Raw genomic sequence first — 25927 nt, forward strand, 5'->3', positions numbered from 1 at the left:
CTTTGAGAGCTGCATCAAACCCAGTAACCGAGTCAAGATGAGCATAGCCCATTACCACCTTGTGAGCTTCATCTTCAGTAAATTGGATCAGATAATTCAATCTTTCATCGGCAGATTCTGTAAGTGCCAAGATTCTTGCCCTTAAACTGTCTCAGAAAGCTGGGAAATTCAATTGGATTTCCTTTAAATTTCTGGATCTCTACCAATTCCCTGGCAATCACAAGGGACTGATCAACACCTTGTTGTGAATGAGATGCATTCACAGTTTGTTCTGCAGAAAGATTGAATTTGTCTGAGGTTTCAACTAATTTCGGAAAATTTACAACATGCTTTGAGGAAAGCTGAAATGTCTTGTCAACTACAGGCTCTTTAAAAAGAGCGCCACCAATCAAAGCACTCTCAAACTCTTCCAACACACGTTCCCTAGCCTCGGACACAGCTATTTCTGTTTCCAACTGCTGTTCTTCTTTTATTTTGATATTCAGCTTCTCCTTTTTAGCTCACCTCTTAGCAGAGGTGAGCTTATCCCATACCGTGGTGTCCGTCGTCCGTCGTCGTCGTCGTCGTCGTCGTCGTCGTCGTCGTCGTCGTCGTCGTCGTCGTCGTCGTCGTCCGTCGTCCGTTAGCAGGGCACGTTTCGTAACTGTTAGAGCTATTGAGTTGAAACGTGGTACACATGTACCCTTATGTAATGACACCTTGGAGACCAAGTTTCGGTCCGATTCGTTTCATGGTTTGGCCACCAGGGGGCCAAACGTTAAAAGTGAAAATATGCAATATCTCCCTTAATAGTAGTCGGGAAATTTTGAAAAAAATATGGTAGGTACTTCTAGCAAAGGTGCATCATATATCCTCCGGGTTTTCGATTTGACCTCCTTTTCAAGGTCACAGAGGTCAAATGGTGTAAATTGGCCGTTAGGATGTAACGATGGCACGTTTCTAAACTGCAATGGCTATTGATACCAAATTTGGTACACATTTACCCCTTAGTCAGGTGATCTTAGGGACCGAAGTTTGGTCCAATATGATTCACCACTTGACCACCAGGGGGCAAAATCCAAAAACCTTAAAAATGTGATTATTCCTTAACTTCTTGCCCGATTGCCACCAATTTGATATCATGGGTACATCTAACCACCATACAGTATATGTCACACAGGTTTTTAATTTGACCTTCTTGTCAAGGTCACAGAGGTCAAATGGCGTAAATTCGCCGTCAGGCCGTAACTATGGCACGTTTCTTAACTGCAATGACTATTGATCACAAATTAAGTACACATGTACCCCTTGGTCAGGTGATCTCAGGTACCGAAGTTTGGTGCGATCTGATTTGCCGTTTGGCCTCCAGGGAGGGGGCCAAATCCTAAATTCTTCAAAATGCCATTATTCCTAGTAATGACTTGCCCGATTGGCACCAATTTTATATCATAGGTACATCTAATTCTAACAACCATTCAATGTGTCACCCGGGTCTTCTTTGATTTGACCTACTTTTCAAGGTCACAGAGGTTGAATGTATTGTAAATTGGCCATTTTGGGGAAATTGTAATTGCTTGGACCTACATCAAACCTAACACTACATGACACAATACCATGCTCTTTATCCATCTTTCCTCCACATGAGGTGAGCACAATGGCCCTGGCCATTTCATTAGCTCACCTCTTAGCAGAGGTGAGCTTATCCCATACCGTGGCGTCCGTCGTCCGTCGTCGTCGTCGTCGTCGTCGAAAAAAATATGGTAGGTACTTCTAGCAAAGGTGCATCATATATCCTCCGGGTTTTTGATTTGACCTCCTTTTCAAGGTCACAGAGGTCAAATGGTGTAAATTGGCCGTTAGGATGTAACGATGGCACGTTTCTAAACTGCAATGGCTATTGATACCAAATTTGGTACACATTTACCCCTTAGTCAGGTGATCTTAGGGACCGAAGTTTGGTCCAATATGGTTCACCACTTGACCACCAGGGGGCAAAATCCAAAAACCTTAAAAATGTGATTATTCCTTAACTTCGTGCCCGATTGCCACCAATTTGATATCATGGGTACATCTAACCACCATACAGTATATGTCACACAGGTTTTTAATTTGACCTTCTTATCAAGGTCACAGAGGTCAAATGGCGTAAATTCGCCGTCAGGCCGTAACTATGGCACGTTTCTTAACTGCAATGACTATTGATCACAAATTAAGTACACATGTACCCCTTGGTCAGGTGATCTTAGGTACCGAAGTTTGGTGCGATCTGATTTGCTGTTTGGCCTCCAGGGAGGGGGCCAAATCCTAAATTCTTCAAAATGCCATTATTCCTAGTAATGACTTGCCCGATTGGCACCAATTTTGTATCATAGGTACATCTAATTCTAACAACCATTCAATGTGTCACCCGGGTCTTCTTTGATTTGACCTACTTTTCAAGGTCACAGAGGTCGAATGTATTGTAAATTGGCCATTTTGGGGAAATTGTAATTGCTTGGACCTACATCCTAACACTACATGACACAATACCATGCTCTTTATCTATCTTTCCTCCACATGAGGTGAGCACAATGGTCCTGGCCATTTCATCTAGAATCTTCCTCTGCTCCAATGCAGCAGCCTTAGCACCAAGTTCAGCCTTCTTTTGCTCCACCTCCAACCTCGCTTTACTGAGACTGGATGAACTACTTTGAGACACACAAGAAGCTTTATCTTTAACCCCAACATGAGGTTCAGATTCAGACCTTGAAAACCAAAGTTCCACAGCCTTCTTGATCTTCAGATAATGGCTATTATCTACATCAAAACGACCCTTTAACTCTGCAACTTCTTCAGCAGATGTGAGCAAGGAATAGAATATGTTATAGTTATCCAAGAACGTTTCATACAAAGTTAACCATTGCGAATACATTCGCTGCAAAACACCTCTGTCAGGCTCAGTATCCAACAAAACGAAGATTTCTTTAGGCAGACGTTGTAACGAATTCCTGTTGGTACTGAATCTCCTTGACGCCTCATCTTCGCTAAAGGCGAGTCCTTTAGCAGTTGGGTTCGAAGGTCGTGTACTTCGACGTGGTCCCTTAGCAGGGTCGGATCGCTCAGATGAACCATTTCCCGACATGGTTGTCAACTATTGTTCCGTTATTGGTAAAATGATATGTCTCCGCAGGGCCGTAAGAAAGGACGACTTTGCAAATTCAACTTTATATATGTAGATTTTACTGAAACACAAACAAAGTACAAAGTCAATAACACACAAATATGACATAAAACACTGCGCAGATTATTACGCAAACACAAACACAATTTATTCAAGATGGTGGACGCAGATGAATACTGTTGAATCGTTCAAGAGCCGCCACACCAACCAGGTGGCAGCACCCTTCCTGCAATGATATGGGTGTGAGTGCTGCCACCTGGCAAGACGCAACGGCCCTGCCCGATGGTACAGTAATTTAAAAATAGTTTAACTAATTTCACTGTTGAATGCACATTGTACATATTGAAACCTAGAAGACCAACAATTCTTTATTAATTGAGGTGTGAAATTTAGTGCACATCAATAAAGTTAATTTTGTTGACTCCTGTAATCTCTACCTTATAAAAAAAGAAGAAAGTGGTGTTAGTCTCAAACTGGTCATTTCTATTTATTTTGACCTCTGTTATCAGGATACCTCTTGATCACAGACAGCATTTTGTATCCTTGGTTGTGCTGTACAGCCCAGCCTGGACATACCACAGTTGTCCATGGAGAAGTCTCATCCTCTGACACTTCTTGTCTGTAAAGCTACCGATACAACATACTGAACTAGGGATATCTTCCATTGCCTCCTGTAATATTTACATACCATGGATGATTAGTTCAGTCATATTTCATCCAGCTGGCAGCTCTGCATTGGAAATTTTAGTGGTATAACATGTTCTCTTGACCTTCAAACAGTAGTATAAAGCCGATATTTACTACTTTACATCCTCAGTCCTGTGTTATTAGGTCATCCAGCTGAGCGCCAGGCTCTTGGGCCTCTTGTTCTTAAAAAGTATGCTTAGTAATCCATTTTTTTCCCCTGTAAAGAACCAGTACTTTTCCATTACCCATAAAACTATGGGATTCATAACTTTGTAATCAGGAAAGTTATTAGTTACTAGCATTGTACCCGTGGCGCAGGCAGGTTCAAATGGGCTATCTCTTGAATAGATTGAATTGCAATGAAAATCTAATGCAATATCAAAGGAGCCATATCGAAGAGACAAATTAAGCCAACCATTTGTCCACAGACTCGGACCTAGCTGTGGCGTGCTGTATGCGTGCATATAAAAGTATATCAATTGGTCCGATAGAGATGATGAGGCAATGCCTCGTTCCTTAGTCAGCAATGCCCCTTTTTATACGGAGAAGAAGGAGTACCCAGATAGGCCTTCACATGTCGGCCTCCAAATGGCTCGAACCAATTGCACTATCACTACTATAACTTTAAAATGCGTGCTCCTCCCACATGTAGCCAGGTCTCGGGCAAGGCACTTACTCGACAGGCAAGCTAGAAGTTCAGCACCGTGAGCAGCTCCTTGATAAGGCCATTTCAGGTTCAGCGCGCCTCTTCAGATCAAGTATTGAAAGCTGTGGTGAGCACATAAACTAAACAGACCATGGTAACCTTCATTATCAAGGGCTAGCTCTAGCTAACGATTCCTGGCTCAGCACCCATAAACAATAGACCACCAATTTGACCCCAGCTCCTTACTGCGGGAAAACCCAAGTCCAGCAAACGAAAGTACCAAAAATACATTTTTGTTTACATTTGAACTGCACACATACGTTTGTTTACAATTTCTTTCCCTGCGAAATCTCGAACATCAGGTGACCTGCAATCGTGGATTGAAAATAACATTAACCTTAGTTCAGCAGGTCAACAGGTACAGGCTGTTCCAATCATCCCCCTACAGCCAGCTGTTCAACAGGTAATGTTAGCCACCCCACAGGGAGTGCAGGTAATTGATTAAGCCCCTGCATAACTAAACAGCAATGACTTGGCTTCTGTGAGTGGTAAGGAGAATTGACAATGTCCGATTAAAAATCCCTCATTACTGCTCCGCTGAAGTAAATTTCCGAAAATAAACATAACGTTGCATCAGGATAACATATCACCTGCAAACGTGCAAAATTTCGAGACGAAACACTACCCCCAAATGGCACTTTATCGAGCCGCCTTATAGTATTATGATATAGATCATTTAGGGGTTATTCACACATGTCCAGGAATGACAAAATCTCATTTTTGGAAGAATTTTTTTTCTCACTCATTTAAAGTGGTAAAATGCAAAAGCCAAAACGATGGTCCATTATGGGGACCGGCGAGCTAAATAACTAGGCAAAAAAAAGAATTATCTTTTGTTTCCATTGAGAACAGTCAACAACGACTTTTGGATACGTCAATTTTAATGAAACTTATGAGATTGATACAAATTATTGAAAGTCATGTAGATTTCTTAGAACATGACCAATTGATGTAATTCGACTTTTGTGATGAAGGATACTATCTCCTCTTGAAGTTGATAGGATTTTTTTGTAATATTTCATTAATGTTACTTGATGGCCGCTCACCATAGAAACCAATAAACAGTGTTATCAACAAAAACAGTTAATTTGGGGCTTTAAAAAAAATCCTCTTGCCTCTATTCACATGATTTTACCCTAAAAGTATGGAGACTGTTGCTGTGATGGATCCAATAATTGTTTCATGTTGTTCCAATTTTATTTTCTAGACATATATGGGCATTTCTGAATGCCAAAATGGTGAAGTTAGCAGAGTGTTCACAATTTGATGTTGTAAAAACTTTTTCAATATCCTACACAGTACCTCTTGATATATTTCGGGTAGAGTAGATCTTGCAGAAAAGAATGCTTTTTGTCGGGTTGAGTTAAGACTTATATTGCCAAAGTTATTGCAGTTTTTGTAACCAAGCCGCAAAACATTACTTTAACTGGGAAAACTAAGTCCCAACCACTATGATGACGTCATATAGGTAGGGTATTTCCCGAGGAATCCCGGCTGTTCTAAGTAACGTCTGCCTCCTACCGGTTCGGGAGATCGAACGTGAAGATTTGTCCCCCCCTTGGTCACATCAATGCATGATAATGAGGAAAATATTTTTTGAAAATTACCAAGTTACCGCTGCATATAGTATATACTCAAAGGGAAATGTTTTCTGGTACATAAGCTAACGGCCATGAGGTAGCAATTTAATGTACTTTTGAATTTTTGAAAGAAAATCCGGTGTCAAAATGACGCAAAGGGGTATATTTCTCCGCTGAATTGAGTACACTCAAAAAAGCATCTGCCAAGCAGCTGTCAAACCAACATGTTTTATGAATTAATTTGGTTTATTTGATGCTTTGGGGTTGTTTGAAATATTCAGTGGGACTAAGTTGATAGGTAAAGGCATAGAAACTTTACCCCTCCTACTGTATCACTCGTACACTACATGTATATGTAATTAAAATTGTCTATTCCTCATCAAATTGTCTTGGCTGTCCTGCTGATGAAACAAAATATCTCTCACAAGTTTCGATAACCTTTTAACTTGCCTATATTTCTCACATACTTCAGGTTCTAAAGATGAAAGGTTTATTTTAGTGGTGCAGACTTTGTAAATTTTCTGGCAAGCATATTGACTTTCACTCAACTTGCCCGGCCATTTGTCAATAAGAAACATCTCAACATCTAATCTTTACATTTCCCCGAGGCCCCAAGGTTTAGTGCAAGTGTCTGTGCTTCTTTAAAGGCCTAACTTGTTATGATAATTGTTATTTTTAGGTGTGTTTGTTTGCACGGATAAAGACAGGAATGTAATTCTCGGGAATTGCCAGGAGTATCTCAAAGGTTTGTGTATCTAATTTTTATGCCCGACTCATTATGTTTCAGCCCCTTGTGTCAATTTGTCAAGTGACGCACTCGTGCCCAGTTAGTATGGAACAACGCAGACAATATGTCGCCTGGATGTTGATGCGAATGTAAAGATACGTGACGAACTTTTGCTAGTATTTCAGTTTCATATACATGTACACTCATGGTCAAAAGTTTATGGACACCAGATTTTGCACATTTTCTCAAAAACGGCTAATCCTTTTTGGCTCACCCACGTCTTCTAGACAGACGAATTGTGCAACTAGAGACGGCTATCGGTCAACCGATGCGAAATGGAGAAAGCCCCTCTAAAAATAGCGCTCCGCAGATCACGTGCACACTTCGTGCCAAGCAATTTGCATTGGAAATGAGGTTGCGTATAAAACTGAAACCGGGTCGGAACGGGCCGCGGTCAACATACATAAATCAGCAAAGTATACGGAACTGACTCATAAAAGTATCTTTTAATCATTTATTCGAATGATTCAAAACGTTTTTGATACTTGATGATGGGTCAATCGGAAAATTATCGGCATTTTGGTAATCTGTAACAGAAGCGGGGGGAGCCGCGTCATGAAGAATAGCCGTGGTGTACAAATGCAATGTAAATGTATGTGTCGGTATTGGCGCTTACTCCCTCCACACTGCTTCTTGCAGGCTCACGGTAAACATTGCACCCGAACAACTGATCAATGTTCGACGTTGCTATTGGTTACAGTACATTTGCATGGGGAGCTGGTGTTCGGGTTAACCACCTCTTGTCCATAATCACATTGAATTTAATTAAAGTGTCTTTGGGAAATTATCAAATTTGGGACAATTTTGACTGAAATCATTTAGGTATGCATGTTTGGACTAATTACATGAGGAAATATATTGGTTAATGATCAAAATTATTGATATTTTGAAGAGTTTGTCCTTCATTTGAGAATGATTATGTAGTTTTTGCATGTTTCTTTTCTGATTTCTGTTAATCTTTTTTTCATGGGTCTGGCTGTGGTGTCCACTCCTTCCACCAGTGCAGTATACTGTCTAGTCCACTAAAGTCCTCATTTTTCCTTCAGCTGTATTTAGCAAAAAAGGCTTTTTTCTCTCAAAATAATGTTTATTTAATATCATTACTTTTTAATGAATGTACAGTATATGAGAAATATGAGAAATTGACGAAGACCCACCAGCTTCATTCTAATTTTCCTGCATCCTCTTTTTTTGCAAGTCGAGCCTCATTGGCAGCAGCCATTCTCTTCCTTGCGCCACGTCCACCACCACCAACATAGTGCCACTTCTTCTGACTAGGGTTGTTGGCACCCTTGCCGTTGCTTCCACGGAACTGGGGACCACCACCATGGCGAGGCATACTGAAATAAGGAGACAAAATTTAAATTTGGCCTCGACATCATAACATAAATAAATTAAAACAGTTCAGTTCTCTAATTTAATATTAAATCATAGTGGTACTACTTAATAATACTAGAGCTAAAACCAATTAGAACTCCCAGGAATTAACTGTTTATACCAATTCTATATTTCAGTTAAGTAATTTGACCAAGGCCACACCACATCACACAGTCACAGTGTGCATTCACCGCGCCGCGCACACATGCAGTATAATGACACATGTGCTCCTTTTCAGGTTAGCAGGACAAAAGAGACAAACAACAACACTCACCTTAGTCAATTATCACATACATATTACCATTTCCACTATTTTAACAATGATTACTGGCTTTCAATTCAAGTGGCTTGTCCAACACCACATGCACGCACAGCACGCACACAATGCATTCAATTATCGACGTGCCAACCAAATTCTAAACGCCGAGTCCGTGTTTTATGATAACCCAGCGAGTCAGAAAATTTTCCAAAAACCGTGACCAAAAATCACCAAAGGCAGCTAACTACTGGCATGACAATGTGTACGAATGATATTGTTTGTTTCTATAACATATTCTATAAGTCATTGCGAACAACTTTTGTAATATATAAAGTATTTACCTGTTAATTTCGGGGAAATCTGTCGAAAATGGGCGTTTTTAGCGTAGCTGGAAATGCGAGACGAAATGCTTCGAAACTAAATACCATCCGTCAAAATCACTTCGCGTTGACGTAGGGGGGAATTCCATGAACCAACTAGCCAATCAGGGAGCCATATTTTGCACGTGATCATGAATACATTAAGATTTATAAGGACTGTCGGCCTCTAGTGCATACTGTATAGACGCGTTGGATAATTTATACGGACGAATGAAAGAACGCGAAATTATCACATGACCTCTTCAGTACGCTTCTTGCGAAATGCGTTACGGCTGACAGACGTGCACCGTAGGGGAGTCTATACAACACTGCAGTGTCCGTGGTATCCTATTTCTAAAACAGTGGCACGTTTCTTAACCGCTAGGGCTATGGACTTTGTTTTCATGACCCACTAGGTCAGATGACCTTTGACACTGAATTTCGGTCCGGTCTGATTCTTGACTTGGCCACTAGGGGGCCAAAACTGAAAACATAAATAGTGTGATATCTCACTAATTACTGATTAGTTTTTGGTAAAAATTTTATGGTAGATACTCTTAGCAACGATACATCACATATGGTACGGGTTTTTGATTTGACGTACTTGTCAATGTCACAGAGGTCAAATGGCGTAAATTGGCCATTTGAGCGTAACTGTGGCACGTTTCTTTACCAATAAAGCTATGAACTTGAAATTTGGTACACATGACTCCCTGCATCATATAACCTCTGACACCGAATTTCGGTCTGATCTGATTCTGGACTTGGCCACCAGGGGGGCCAAAACTAAAAAAAGTAAAAAGTGCAATATCTCGCTTAATAGTGACTTGTTTTCAATTTTATTTTCATGGTAGGTACTCAGAGCAAGGATACATCACATATCCTACGGGTTTTTGATTTGACCTGCTTTTCAAGGTCACAGAGGTCAAATGGCGTAAATTGGTCGTTTAAGTGTAGCTATTGCAGGTTTCTTAACCACTAAAGCTATGAACTTGAAATTTGGTACACATGACTCCCTACGTCAATGACTCCCTACTCATGTAACCTCGGACACCAAATTTCGATCTGATCTGGTTCTCAACTTGGCCACCAGGAGGCCAAAACTAAAATAGGTAAAAAGTGCAGTATCTCGTTTATTAGTGACTTGTTTTTGATGATATTCTTATGGTACTCACTCCAAGCAACGATACATCACGTCATACTGACTTTGGTTTGACCTATATACTATACATGTACAATGTTTCTTAACCTGGATGAATTCCAAATATCTATACGGTGAGCACAATGGCCCTGGCCATTTCATTTACCCTAATTTTCACCAATGGTGGAGAATCTTCTTGGCTATCGAATGATATCATAGTTGATATCAGGACCAATTGCATAACAAAGTTATTACATAATTTTGAGAGGCATCTATTTTTCACTTTTTGGTTGATGGATTTTTTTAAATCGAAGTATAAATCTTGCATCATACAGATAACAATGCTAAGACTTTCTGTGAAGAAAGTATTTGAAAATATTATTTACTTTTCATGATATATCAAAATATCAAAATTTTGAGATTCTGAAAATTTTGAGATTTTTCTGATTTTTCGATATATCCTAGTAGTACCCATGTCCCCTGAATGAATGGTGATTTTTTTCTGATTTTCAACTAAAGGAACATCTTGAAATTATAATATGAAGATTTTCATACTACCAAGTATCCACCTTTTCTCAGCAATATTAGTTGCTAGCTGTGCTAAATTGGTGCCAATCATTATTTGGGTATGACTTCTCAATGATACAGTTGCAAAAAACCCAAAAATATCAAATTATCAAAATATCAGAATTTTGATATTTCGATATATCTCAAAACCAAAATGAGATTTATCCAAATTTTTTTCACAGAAAGTCTTAGCAATGTGCAAGATATAATGTAGGGTAAATTTGGTTTTGAAAAATTGATTTACAAAAAAGTAAAAAAAAGATGCCTCTCAAAATTATGTGATAACTTTGTTATGCAATTGGTCCTGATATCAACTATCATGTCATTCGATAGCCAAGAAGATTCTCCACCATTGGTGAAAATTTGGGTTCAATAGGATTAGCCTTTTTTGAGAAAATGTGCTAAAACTGGTGTCCATAAACTTTTGATCATGATTGTACATATGTTTATAATTTAATCATGTATTTGGATGGTATACCATTCATATGTCTGTTGTATACCAATTGGTACATTCTATTGGCCATGCCATCCTGGGATACTAATCTTATACACCAAAAGTTAATCATCTTCACCCAATACCTATTCGCACCAGGAACGTACCAAGTTTTCCATAAACCATCGCGTTCAACATTGAGCGCCTAACTTTCACTCAAGTTTACAAAATAAAGTGTAAAATGGGGTAATTGTAGCCCCTTTTTCTCCGTAGGGGAGTCTATACAACACCGCTGTGTCCGCCGTCGTCCTCTATATCCTGTTTAAAAAACAGTGGCACATTTCTTAACTGCTAGAGTTATGAACTTGAAACTTTGTATACAGGACCTCCCAGGTCGGGTGACCTCTGACAATGAATTTTGGTCCGATCTGATTCTTGACTTTGCCACCGGGGGGTCAGAAGTGGAAACCTAAGTGTGATATCTCTCTTATGAGTGACTCGTTTTTAGCTCAGCTGACTAAGTCAGCTGAGCTTGTCAAATAAGTTGTTCAGTGGCGTCCGTCTGTCCATCCATCCATCCATCCATCCATCCATCCGTCCATCCGTTAAACCCATGGTGCACATTTTGTAACCGTAAGACCTGGAGACTTCAATTTTGCATTTCTGGATACTTCTGGTCAAACTCTACTTTCAAAACAAAATTTGTCGCCATTCGACCTACTTCCTGCGAGCGAGAGTGCATGAAGGAAACTGGCCTATATCGGCCTAGGAGCAGCAGAATTAGTCGAAATATGCTCTAATATTAAGATAAAATTCTTGAAAATCTATTTTATTGAGAAAAAGTTCAAAATTTTAACAGGAGAGGGCGCTACCTGCCTTTTAATTATTTCTGCCGATTCAAATTCCCGCCCGATGACGTCAGCCATCAATGAAGTCTCCTATTTGCCAGTTCTCAAAACATGGCAGCTACACAACAAAAGCAGTAGCTCCAGGAATAAATCACTGTTCACTTCAGCTTCGTAATCGATTGTACCCCCACTTTATTGTGTTTTGTGTGGTGTTCCTATTCAATCAACGATGTAAGGCCTTATTATGTTGGTTTTAATTGAGAAGGTGCATTATAAGCGGCGTACGAAATACCGAAGCGGAGACAAAATGGCGGCATGTTGTTTACGCCTGGAGCTCAATGACACTCAAGTACCCAATTTTCTGCTTAAAAAGTAGTAGTCTGGTAGGCGATATTATCACTAGTTCGTTTCAGTGGTAGTCATAAGGTCGTTAGGGACTACTTTCAGAAATTAGTTCTTGAAAATTTGGCCACATTTCTGTGAAAACGATATCGGAAGTGCATGCTCTGTTCGCGATGACATCGCCGATGTATTTTGAAGTGGAGAATTCCCACAGTATGTGCAGTGAATTGGCATGATTCTGTTCGCCTATTAAGTTTTAGTTCTACGATTCTTTCATGAGTAAGAAGTAGACATTCTAAGCAATACAATAATGTCACTCCCATAAAAATTGATTGGAAATTGAGGGAGCTACGGCATTCTGTTTGTACAATACCAAATGGCACATTTTAAAAAGCGCTCATTGGACAACGTAGGGAATCACCAGAAATGACGTCATCGCTGGTCTAAATAGAAAACTACGGTGGCGCAGTAGAGCACAAGAAAAGGTTTAGCATTAACTTCGTCATGCAAGCTTCAGCAACAAAACGATTTCTCATGAATGATTTATTTGATCATCATCAGCTTGTTTCCCCTGATAGGTAAAAAAATGATTTACAATTTCCATCCAAGTTTTCTATTTTGTGTATAGTCACATGTTATTTAACTGGCAAGGAGCCAAGCAGTTTTGAATATTCGCGGGAAAATACTTCGTACTTGTAAACGAGGCTATGACAATGAGTATCCTCATTCATGGCATAAACTTCATGTTTCGGTAAATATTTTCATACGATGATTTCACCCGAATTATGGTCAGGATTGAGGAATGAACAGTGGCATAATTATGTCAACCAAAAACATTGGTACCGTAGTGAACGCAAAAGGATATCAAATACCATGGAGCATGCCATTTTCATGCATAATGAACTGAACACCGGGAAGATAGTAATGATATTAACTCAGCTGAGCGCCAGGCCCTTGGGCCTCTTGTTGATAAAATTTTTATGGTAGGTTCTCCTTGCAAGAATACATCACATATCATACAGGTTTTTGATTTGACCTAATTTTCAAGGTCACAGAGGTCAAATGGCATAAATTGGCCGTTTGAGTGTAAGTATGGCACATTTCTTAACCGCTTCAGCTATAAACTTGAAATTTCATACCCTTGACTCCCTACGTCATATAACCGTTGAGTCAGTCCGATCTGAATCTTGACTTGGCCACCAGGGGCCAGAAGTGGAAACCTAAAAAGTGTGATATCTCTCTTAATGAGTTACTCGTTGTCGATAAAATTTTTATGGTAGGTTCTCCTAGCAAGAATACATAACATATCATACGGGTTTTCGATTTGACCTACTTTTCAAGGTCACAGAGGTCAAAAGGTGTAAATTGCCCATTTGAGTGTAACTATGGATGTTTCCTAACCGCTAAAGCTATAAACTTGAAATTTGGTACACATGACTCCCTACATCATGTAACCTCGGACACCGAGTTTCAATCCGTCTGATTCTTGACTTGGCTACAGGGAGGCCAAAACTAAAAAAGGTAAAAAGTGCAATATTTTGCTTATTAGTGACTTGTTTTAGATGATATTTTTATGGTAGGTACTCCAAGCAGCATTACATCACATGTCATGCCGTTTTGGTTTGTCCTATATACTATACATGTAGCATGTTTCTTAACCAGGATGAATTCCTAACCACCAAGTATCTACATGGTGAGCACAGTGGCCTTTGGCTGTTTCATTCTCCTAAAACTTAGGTTACACAAGAGATTTCCCAGCAGATTCACAAAAACCGGCCTGGATCTTGTAATGGCACCTCTTCCTATAATATTGCCTTTCATTTAGAGCATTTTTAGCTCACCTCTTAGCAGAGGTGAGCTTATCCCATACCGTGGCGTCCGTCGTCCGTCGTCGTCGTCGTCGTCGTCGTCCGTCGTCCGTTAGCAGGGCACGTTTCGTAACTGTTAGAGCTATTGAGTTGAAACTTGGTACACATGTACCTTATGTAATGACACCTTGGAGACCAAGTTTCGGTCCGATTCGTTTCATGGTTTGGCCATTAGGGGGCCAAACATTAAAAGTGAAAATATGCAATATCTCCCTTAATAGTAGTCGGGAAATTTTGAAAAAAATATGGTAGGTACTTCTAGCAATGGTGCATCATATATCCTCCGGGTTTTTGATTTGACCTCCTTTTCAAGGTCACAGAGGTCAAATGGTGTAAATTGGCCGTTAGGATGTAACGATGGCACGTTTCTAAACTGCAATGACTATTGATACCAAATTTGGTACACATTTACCCCTTAGTCAGGTGATCTCGGGGACCGAAGTTTGGTCCAATATGATTCACCACTTGACCACCAGGGGGCAAAATCCAAAAACCTTAAAAATGTGATTATTCCTTAACTTCTTGCCCGATTGCCACCAATTTGATATCATGGGTACATCTAACCACCATACAGTATATGTCACACAGGTTTTTAATTTGACCTTCTTGTCAAGGTCACAGAGGTCAAATGGCGTAAATTCGCCGTCAGGCCGTAACTATGGCACGTTTCTTAATTGCAATGACTATTGATCACAAATTAAGTACACATGTACCCCTTGGTCAGGTGATCTTAGGTACCGAAGTTTGGTGCGATCTGATTTGCCGTTTGGCCTCCAGGGAGGGGGCCAAATCCTAAATTCTTCAAAATGCCATTATTCCTAGTAATGACTTGCCCGATTGGCACCAATTTTATATCATAGGTACATCTAATTCTAACAACCATTCAATGTGTCACCCGGGTCTTCTTTGATTTGACCTACTTTTCAAGGTCACAGAGGTCGAATGTGCTGTAAATTGGCCATTTTGGGGAAATTGTAATTGCTTGGACCTACATCAAACCTAACACTACATGACACAATACCATGCTCTTTATCCATCTTTCCTCCACATGAGGTGAGCACAATGGCCCTGGCCATTTCATTTATAAAACAATTCTTCTGAGAGACAATACAATACTTGTACAATTACCCCACGGCTACCCCACGGCTTTGGGGTAATTGTAGCCTCTGACCACAAGTATTGTATTGTCAAATTTCAAATTACTTGTTTTTGATGCATAATAACACTTTTTTTCACAGGTTTATGGTTGTTATTGGTAATAAAGCATTTAGTATTATTACGATCTAGGTTGACGACGTGATTTTGCCGGTATAAAACGGTATTTATTGAACACATTTAGTGATGGTTGATGCAATCACTTACCAACAATTTAAACAATATTGTCGCAAATCAGACTGATTTTAAACTGGTGTAAAAAAACAAAGTTCTATTTATCACCTCTGTTGTATATTACACCTTGTGTCAGACAACATCTTGTGACATTCTGAATTGACTGACATTCTTGTCGTTCGCTGTTAAAAATTTTAGTTTCAGTTATGGGTCATGTAACAACCCCAATAGCTGGCATCACTTAATGGTAATGCAATGTACATGTACCATTAGAAATGCTGCTCGCTAGACAATGGTGTGGCTTTAACTAGAGACACCAGTAACTTAGAAAATATTTTATTTCGTAATAACGTTAGGTAAACTAGTATGAAACCTCAAATGTATCATTGTTGGTACATAAAGGGTTACCATTGCATCTATTGTGTCTAAATCAGATATATTTATGATCAAATGATATTATTCAGGTTTAACCTTTTGGGCACTGAATATTCTTTTGAAAATCAGAACACGTTATACCCACATTTCACAGGGCTAATGACATGATTAATATTGGTGCTATGTCAATAGGCATCGAGTTTTATATGTTCAGTATTACTCCCAGACCATGATAAATATAATAGAAAAAAATAGATTATGATAAGATCCTGACCCTCCATCATTTACCCTTTCTGTGACCCCCCCCCCCCCGACCATGGCCAGAGGGGGGTATGAAAATGAAAGCCACTTACCACACCCTATTACTATACACAAGCTTTTACATGCGTTTGCCTAATGTATAATGTACACGAAGTATTCATCCTGCTTTTCACCGGTTTTTAGCATCAAATAATGATCCAATCAGCACTAATTAGAGGCTAATTAGTAGCCCCAAAATTAGGGTTAAGAATTTGGAATGTTTACCCCCCTAAAAACTCCGACTTTGGCCAAAAAAAGACATGTAACCTTTTGACATACATGAGTGCCGTCTATGAATACCGAGTGGAACTAAAATTAACGATGTTTGAGAGGTGCTTGGGCAGTTTAAAGGGGCAGTGGTCTCTCGTCGCCGTATGGCGACCACCGGGCTCAAAGGGATAAGAATAGGATTTATTGAGCTATTCATAGGGGCTACAAATACCCCGAACCAACAGGCTAAAAATACCCTGAGGGTACCTTGGTCAGAAAAGTGTCTGTGAAAAATATTCTTTTGATAATGACATCAAATGCCGCATACAACATTCTCTACACTCGATACTGATCACCTGAACCAAGTTTCAAATATATCAATGCTCTGTAAGTGTGGAAAATTCATACCTGCAAAAAGTTCAATCCAACTTTTTTTGTGCATGTGTCTGATTTGTTTACTTCTTATAGCCAAAGCTCTTACATAACATGTTGCATAATCCAAAACTATTTCTGTCGTGATACTCAAGAGTCACCTCCTTCATATCCATGCTTGAGTTGGCTTAATAATTCAATGGTTACCCGAATGAAAATCAAAAACATAGTCAGGGGCTACAATTAGACCGGGGCTACAATTACCCAATTTTACCTTAAGATGTTACCATTCAATATGAAATGTTGGTCATATATCAAGAAACCTTCACCGTGTTATCTTTAAATGTATGTTTTTTTGAGTAGATACCAAGAAGGAGTTCAATGTTAGGTAATTTAATGTAAATATTTTACCTTTGTGCTGGTCTCGCAGTCAAACCATTGCGCGAGATGAGCACAGAGTTAGAAGCCAAGGGCTGAGTTTGTCTATGACCCGAGGATGGAGTGGGAGTTTCACGTGGAATAACGTCTTGTTTCGCATGAACAGTGCTTCAGCCTACTTTCTACATTTTCTCGGGCATTCTCATTTCTTGTCTATAAGTTCGGAGCAGATCAGTTATCCAGTTTCGCCCTGATGATCATGTGAACAATAGGCCCCGCAAAAGGCTTCCATTCAAAATATTGCGCAAGACTTGGTGATACATTATTGTTTTGATACCGACTGAGGTGCGCGATGGCCATTGTATTGATTGTACCAAATTCACTTAAAAGGCCATGACTCCTGCTTTTATGATTGCATGACATGTACAAATCCTCAAACACTGGACTCAAAGCTCCGCATTAAATCAAGTTTGATCAAAATTGAAGAACCCAGTCCAGAGATATAGCAAATTAACGGCTTTGTTTACATGTTATGTAACAGCCTTGGTTAGGTTTCTAAGTAAAGTCAGGCGGCAGGTTTACTGACATAGATCAGGCTGACGTTGGATTTCTTACTATAAATAGTATAAATTTGTCTGTATTACCTTACCTTATTATAAGGTATATCGAAGCTTTAAATTAGAAATACATTATGATAGTTTAAGTATTGTATAAATTGATGTATTTGATGCAATTTTCTGTAAAAAGAATCGAATTTGAAAAATCAATTAAGTTCTATAAATTTGTGGGGTCTATGTTTTTTTTGGCATTGATTTTGTTTCCCCACTTCATGAATTAGCTCAAATAACACTTTCTAGATGTGAGAGTTGACTTCTAAAATAAATATAACCGGTTTTCCAAAAAAAATTAAAATATTTAATTGAAATATTTTTTGGAATACAATAAACTCATTTATTATGGGCAAAGGTATGCTTTCATACTTGAACATTGAAAATGTCAATGAAAAACAGACTTCATTTATCAATTTTAAGAGCATTAATTTATATGTGTCCTCCCAAGTAGGGCAATAAGCCTGATCTACATCACAATTTTGGTGAACCCGCCGCCTGGCTCTAACAAGCCAGTTGCTAGCCTGATTAGGTGATCTAGTTGTCAAACACCTGAAAGGCTATATCTTCAAAATGGATGGAGCAAATTGCATGGGGTTTTCTGTATTATATAAATTGTTAGGTGCACTTTTGAAAACGTCTTACAGCAGGAAATGGCAAAATACCTTGAGTTATGGCCTTTAAAATGAACCTGTCATGAGGGTTTACTGTCCCCTGATTGTCAAGAAAAGCTCACTGTTATTTCAGTTTAAAAGGAAGTTGCTGTGAACCAAACACAATGGTCTTTATAGGCCCCAGATCCGTCTGGGGACTATATTGATATCACTGGAATTCTCGAAACTGTTATTTTCTTCCACGATTTTTACACATTTATTGCGGTAGTCCAGCAAAACAGCTAAATAAACCAGAAATCAATCACCCTTACACCACCAAACCCAATTCCATCTATAGACTATAGCAAAAGTATTTAAAAAATCCTGAGTATTTCGATACTTTTGAAGCATTTTTAGCTCAGCTGACTAAGTCAGCTGAGCTTGTCAAATAAGTTGTTCAGTGGCGTCCGTCTGTCCATCCATCCATCCATCCATCCATCCATCCATCCATCCGTCCGTTAAACCCATGGTGCACATTTTGTAACCGTAAGACCTAGAGACTTCAATTTTGCATTTCTGGATACTTCTGGTCAAACTCTACTTTCAAAACAAAATTTGTCGCCATTCGACCTACTTCCTGCGAGCGAGAGTGCATGAAGGAAACTGGCCTATATCGGCCTAGGAGCAGCAGAATTAGTCGAAATATGCTCTAATATTAAGATAAAATTCTTGAAAATCTATTTTATTGAGAAAAAGTTCAAAATTTTAACAGGAGAGGGCGCTACCTGCCTTTTAATTATTTCTGCCGATTCAAATTCCCGCCCGATGACGTCAGCCATCAATGAAGTCTCCTATTTGCCAGTTCTCAAAACATGGCAGCTACACAACAAAAGCAGTAGCTCCAGGAATAAATCACTGTTCACTTCAGCTTCGTAATCGATTGTACCCCCACTTTATTGTGTTTTGTGTGGTGTTCCTATTCAATCAACGATGTAAGGCCTTATTATGTTGGTTTTAATTGAGAAGGTGCATTATAAGCGGCGTACGAAATACCGAAGCGGAGACAAAATGGCGGCATGTTGTTTACGCTATGTGCAATAATCTTGGAGCTCAATGACACTCAAGTACCCAATTTTCTGCTTAAAAAGTAGTCTGGTAGGCGATATTATCACTAGTTCGTTTCAGTGGTAGTCATAAGGTCTTTAGGGACTAAATTCAGAAATTAGTTCTTGAATATTTGGCGACATTTCTGTGAAAACGATATCGGAAGTGCATGCTCTGTTCGCGATGACATCGCCGATGTATTTTGAAGTGGAGAATTCCCACAGTATGTGCAGTGAATCGGCATGATTCTGTTCGCCTATTATGTTTTAGTTCTACGATTCTTTCATGAGTAAAAAGTAGACATTCTGAGCAATACAATAATGTCACTCCCATAAAAATTGATTGGAAATTGAGGGAGCTACGGCATTCTCTTCGGCACTGGCAGCGCTGAAAAAATACATTGCATACTGTACAATACCAAATCGCACATTTTAAAAAGCGCTCATTGGACAACGTAGGGAATCACCAGAAATGACGTCATCGCTGGTCTAAATAGAAAACTACGGTGGCGCAGTAGAGCACAAGAAAAGGTTTAGCATTAACTTCGTCATCATGCAAGCTTCAGCAACAAAACGATTTCTCATGAATGATTTATTTGATCATCATCAGCTTGTTTCCCCTGATAGATAAAAAAATGATTTACAATTTCCATCAAAGTTTTCTATTTTGTGTATAGTCACATGTTATTTAACTGGCAAGGAGCCAAGCAGTTTTGAATATTCGCGGGAAAATACTTCGTACTTGTAAACGAGGCTATGACAATGAGTATCCTCATTGATGGCATAAACTTCATGTTTCGGTAAATATTTTCATACGATGATTTCACTCGAATTATGGTCAGGATTGAGGAATGAACAGTGGCATAATTATGTCAACCAAAAACATTGGTACCATAGTGAACGCAAAAGGATATCAAATACCATGGAGCATGCCATTTTCATGCATAATGAACTAAACACCGGGAAGATATTAATGATATTAACTCAGCTGAGCGCCAGGCCCTTGGGCCTCTTGTTTGCTGAGATATGATACCGTCTTCTCCCAACATGCCGACGCTGATACATTAGCATAAGCTCCGCCCCGTCATAATGACGTCATTATTTTCAGGAGTTGGTCGAGCGATGGGACGATGGAGGTATAATAAAGAAACCCAATTCGATTCATGGACTATCGCAAAACGATTTTTCAAAACTCAGAATATTTCGATGCTTTAGATGGGTTTTTGTGCTGCGATTTTGACGAGAGTATCGGGTCAAGGTCAAATACTAAACATGCGGTTACAGACAGGTCGTCATCATTGTATTTACGCATGCGCGAGTAACCGGATGTAAACAAATTAAGTCACGTGCATTTGATTGAAGATATTTATATCTTTCCACATGCTTTTATTTACAGAATGCCGGTATTCCATGAAATAACTGGATTTCTCCTGGCTTGTCATCATGCAATCTACAGTTATTTAGTTGAACCACACTTTTTAAAATAATTTGGATTTTCCTTCCCCTATTAATTAGTAGAAAATAAAAATAAAAACAACTCCCCCATTATGGGCATTTATGCCTGAATTATTTTATTTCAACCTTAGAGTAAAAGGACTTTATTACTCCAAATGCTTCATTCGTAAAACACGTGGATTTGTTCACATCCGGTTACTCGCGCATGCGTAAATACAATGATGACGACCTGTCTGTAACCGTAAGTAAATACTACACTCAGGCTGTTAATTCGAACGCGTTCGACTCGAGTATTTGCACACGTTCTTCTTCGTAGTTTGACTACAGTCGAGTTCGTTACTCGGTTTCTACTCGGTTGACATGACGACTACCTGGGGACTATCAAATTTGCTACCAGCAAATTTCGGAATTCTAGTTGTTATTATGATTATATTATGAACGTGTACCAGGTCAATGAACTAGACATGACACAAGAGTTGAGTCATATTAATAAATAATATCATATTACTCTTTGGCTTTATGCTTCTTGTTACATGATCCCTCATATCATCACTCCCTCAGTATCGTGTCGGCCATTTACAAGCTTTTGAGGGTTCGAGACATTCGCCCTCATTTGGTGAAGTGCTAGCGCAGAAGTAAGTGCACCCAATCAGAGCGTCACTTACATTTGAGTCGAGGAATTTCTAAAATATAGTAAACAACGATATCCAAACTCGCATTTTCACTGGTTGTTTCATCATGCCGATGAATAGAGAGCACTGTCTCCTTGGAGGTGCACACTACAACCTCAATTCTATGATTTCTGAGTGCAATTTCAATTGATACAAATCATTAGAAGTACAGTTCTAAAACCTCGGTTGACAGTTTAATTCTCTGTGGTAACTTAAAGGTGATGTACGTCTATACTTCACCAAATGAGGGCTAATGTCTCATGGGTTTGTTTGCAGTGAGAAGCGAACATTTACCCCTGATTTCCTCAGGATGAGTGTCATAATATAGGCAATTAGCTTTTCCTTATGTTTGTTTTAAAAATTGATGTTTTAACAATTCTGTGGCTAAAAATCTTATCACTCCAAGAAATAAATGGGTTATTTGTTATTTCAGATGAAGATTCTAATGAAGAACCTCGGGTGCTCGGTCTCGCGATGGTGCCTGGACATCATATTGTTAGTATTCTTGTGGATGAAAACAAAGCTCCATTAGCACACCACGAGGATACAGACATTTTATGATGAACAGTGGAACACCCTGTGAGGACAACTGACAACATCAAATGAAACTGCGCCAGCCTGTAATGAGGAAACTGACATTTTATAATGAACAATGGAAAACATTGTAAGGAAGAGAGACAACAAATATGTGACAAAACGAAGCTACACTGGGCTGTCATGAGGATACCCACCCCTGAGAATCAAAATCCTGAACTTGGGGCATTTAGGTTCCGAGTCATCTGGTCTCTCGCAATAATTGCTCTCCCATGGCATACCTAAATATGGTTGTATTTAACAGATGAGTACATTTGGATCTAGAGATACTTTGCCTGCTACATGTATGGGCTGATTTTTGAAAAAATTTTGAATTCAAAAACCAATTTCATGGACCATTTAATTCTGCTTGTTTTCTTTCATACATATTTTTAAGAAGTTCTATATTGAAGGCATTGTGGCTGGTCCTGATTTTGTAAATCAAGAATTGGAGAGTAAGCTTACAACATCTTTTGTAGAATTGAAGATTGTATTGAAGAAGGAAGATGTTCACAAGTGGTGCTTGACACATGCGGGTATCAAAGATTTGTAAAATCTGAAAAAAACATCAGATGTAACGAACATAAGAACAATAATCCACCTTGACTGCAACTTTTGAAGCATTTTCTTGACAAAAAAACAAAGATTTTCCCCAGTGTATAAAATACACAGGGAACATTCTAACACTTACAGTGAAAGTCAAACAAAATACAGGTACATAATGATAATAATAATAATGCTATGTACAAAAGTTCAAATTCATTTGAGCAATAACTATAAGGCACGCTTATAGTAGTTTAACATGAGATCATTGCATTACGTTGTACATGTACACTCCAGCATTTAGCGGTGATCTTTAGGAGGGTCATGTTGACATCAAAGTCTGATGAGCTGAGTTGCTTACCCAGCAAAGTTTCTGTTAGCTCTACATCATTCATGTTCCAAAGACGGGCACTTATGTCAGCTGGGAGGTCATTTACAACTTGTTCCCAGAAATCGTCTCTATAGGCTGAATAGCCTGAACACCCACAGAAGAAGTGCACCTGCGGATCGGTATAGCATTGGTTACAACGGTTGCATTGAGTCTCCACAATTGTTTCTGACAGTATGTTTAATTTCGCAAGAAAGGCATAGTCCTGTTTGTGTTTTGGATCTTGCTGAAAAGCAATCCATATCAGAGAGGTGGTGTTCAGAAATATTAGGACACTTTCAAAATTCTAAGTCATTTTCCTCTTTTGCCTTCCTTTTGTCTCTAACCACTGATTATTTTTCTTATTGATCAGAACATTTTTAGCTCGGCTGACGAAGTCAGCGAGCTGGTAGAATAGCTATTCAGATTCTGTCTGTCAGAGGGTGTTGCCGTCCGTCAGTCCATCCATCAGTTTTGTAACCGTAAGATCAAGAGATTTCAACTTAATGTCTAATTTTAGGGTATATTTTCTCTGATCAGAAACCAAAAATCAACGCGATTTTACCTACATTCAGGATGCAGGAGAGCTTTGTTTAAAAAGACTATCTCGCTCACTGGCTGAAGAATAGTGTCCGATTTGGGTCTTAAAAATTAGCTAAAATGATAAAATTTCAGGGGAAAATATGCACTAGTTAAATATTTTCCGCCAGGAAGTGTTATTGGCCCAAGGAAAAGAATTCTTTAAAAAAAAGCACTTTGACGTCATAGTTGCGTAGTCATATTCTGCTCTCCTGATTGGACCTATAGACTTGTCCGGGTAACCTCGACCCTATCCGCCGTGCAGCAAAGGGTTGAGGAGGCCTCATTAATTTACCAGACAAGCCGTGCATACAGTGGGTACACTGTCAATACCAGGCGCTCTATCTTTTCTCGATAGAAAATTTTAAAATGTTTAACTCTTTCGCTACGGCAAGCCGCTGTCAGCAGCTCAAAGCGAATTACTTATCATGATTCGGGGCAGACATGATTCGCAGCAGACGACAAGAGTGAAGCGGCTAAAATGGAACTTCACGTTTGCTATTCCGGTCGATTCCGGCTGTTACCAACTCACATTTTAGAATAACCAGTGGGACCATTTCAGATGAACCAATCTGCACATAGCCTTGGAGGGCAGTGTATCCCATGGCGTAGTCATTATTGCATAGTTAGAGAAGTCTAATTAGAGGCAATTCCTCCAATTTTTTGCAGAAACTGGCAAGTTATATGAACTTCATAATCATTTTGTAAAGATGTTTTACTGACACATACAGGAAATTTTGAGTTTTACTGAACCGATTTTGTGACATGACGAGTGGTATCTCCTTTACCTGGAATAGATTTTCACGGCGTTTGGAGGCAAAGTCAGTAAGGTGGGCTTGCTGACTTTGCGTTGAAATTGCCCCTAGTCTAGTTCATGACAAGTGAAATGCCGTCAAGTACCAGACTCTGTAATGAGTGAATGGAGGAGAATGGTGAAAATGTCGAGCTGGGCTTGTGATGAAAGATGCCCACTCACCCCCGACGCCGACGCCCCGGCACCAACGCCTGGTCTGCAGATAACACCTTTGCAAAATATTAATTCAGTTGTTGATGTCGTTGCAATAAAGTAGGTCAAAAAAATTCCAGCTGGGCCGCTAAGGTCTCTTGTCTGAGGACAGATGGATGCGTCTGTCCGAGTGGGGGCAGCAAGAATTCCTGATTTCCTCTGGATGGTTTGTAGCCTACTTCATCCTGACCCATCAGGGTTTCTTAATTGGCTGCTCCTACCCCTTGTATGCAGTGGCTATTTAGAACCTTGATGGGTCCGGATGCATGCAGCAACGTAGAAGCAGGTTGGTTTTCTATATGGAGACCGAGTGTTTGTATGTGCCCCTCCACGCTTGTAGAACACAGCACCATGTAGGAACTGGGGAAACTAAAAACAGTAGAACATAAGCATTAAATGGAAATACAAACTGGTACAATGCTGTGAAATACATCAGTATCGTACAAACACCACTATAAGTCTGCATCTTGGCAGATTTCACAAATATAAGTACATATGAAGTTCTTGGTTGAACATAGCACAATATACATGTAGGTACTGAGGAATCTAAAAACAGTAGAACATAAACATTAAATGTACTATTAAAACAGTAAATGAAAATCTACTACATATAGCTATTAGCAGATATCTGCTATTGGTAAACACCAGTTGAGAAATGTTCGCCTTCCAGAGAATGGAATGTTTCGGTGACAAAGTTTATTTTCTAGCTAAAATCAGGTTTCCTGCTTAAGAGCTGAGGAACCAGTAACCAAGTTATGTTAAAAATTTTGTCTGAACTTGCCATTGATGAATACAAAGTCATTGACAACCACATCAAACCCATCACGTATAAGTTACTCATGGGATTTTTGGCTCACCGTAAGGGGAGTCTATACGATATCGCTGTGTCCGTTGGCGTCGTCGTCTGTCGTCCGTCGTATCCTGTTTCAGAAACAGTGGCATGTTTTTTAACCGCTGGGGCTATGAACTTGAAACTTTGTACACAGCACCCCCTAGGTGACCTCTGACACTGAATTTCGGTCCGATCTGATTCTCAACTTGGCCACCAGGGGGGCCAAATGTCGATATCTAAATAGTGTGATATCTCGCTTATTAGTGACTTGTTTTCGATGAAACTTTTGTTGTAGGTACTCATAGCAAATATACATCTTATATCATACGGGTTTTTAATTTGACCTACTTTTCAAGGTCACAGAGGTCATATGGCGTAATTTGGCCGTTAGAGTGTAAACTATGGCACGTTTCTTAACCACTAAAGCTATGAACTTGAAACTTGGTACATATAACCCCTTATATCACATAGCCTCTGACACTGAATTTCGGTCCGATCTGATTCTCAACTTGGCCACCAGGGGGCCAAATGTCGATATCT

The 25927-nt window shown here is 39.4% G+C and overlaps 1 protein-coding gene across 3 annotated transcripts in view; it reads left to right on the forward strand.

Annotated features, from left to right (window-relative positions):
- LOC135496679 (N-alpha-acetyltransferase 38, NatC auxiliary subunit-like) overlaps positions 1 to 25927 on the forward strand; it is a 112294-nt gene that overhangs the window by 73126 nt on the left and 13241 nt on the right. Inside the window, exons 3-4 of one of the 3 annotated variants that reach the window (XM_064786139.1) lie at positions 6792 to 6857; positions 21921 to 23275. In XM_064786139.1, the coding sequence (XP_064642209.1) occupies positions 6792 to 6857; positions 21921 to 22048 (194 nt within the window). In that variant the 3' untranslated portion in view covers positions 22049 to 23275. Of the gene's footprint in view, positions 1 to 6791; positions 6858 to 21920; positions 23276 to 25927 lie in introns of those variants that run through there. The other 2 variants (XM_064786138.1, XM_064786141.1) reach the window with 2 other exon arrangements.

Source organism: Lineus longissimus, chromosome 12 (genome assembly GCF_910592395.1).
Source record: "Lineus longissimus chromosome 12, tnLinLong1.2, whole genome shotgun sequence".
Taxonomy (NCBI): Eukaryota; Metazoa; Nemertea; class Pilidiophora; order Heteronemertea; family Lineidae; genus Lineus; species Lineus longissimus.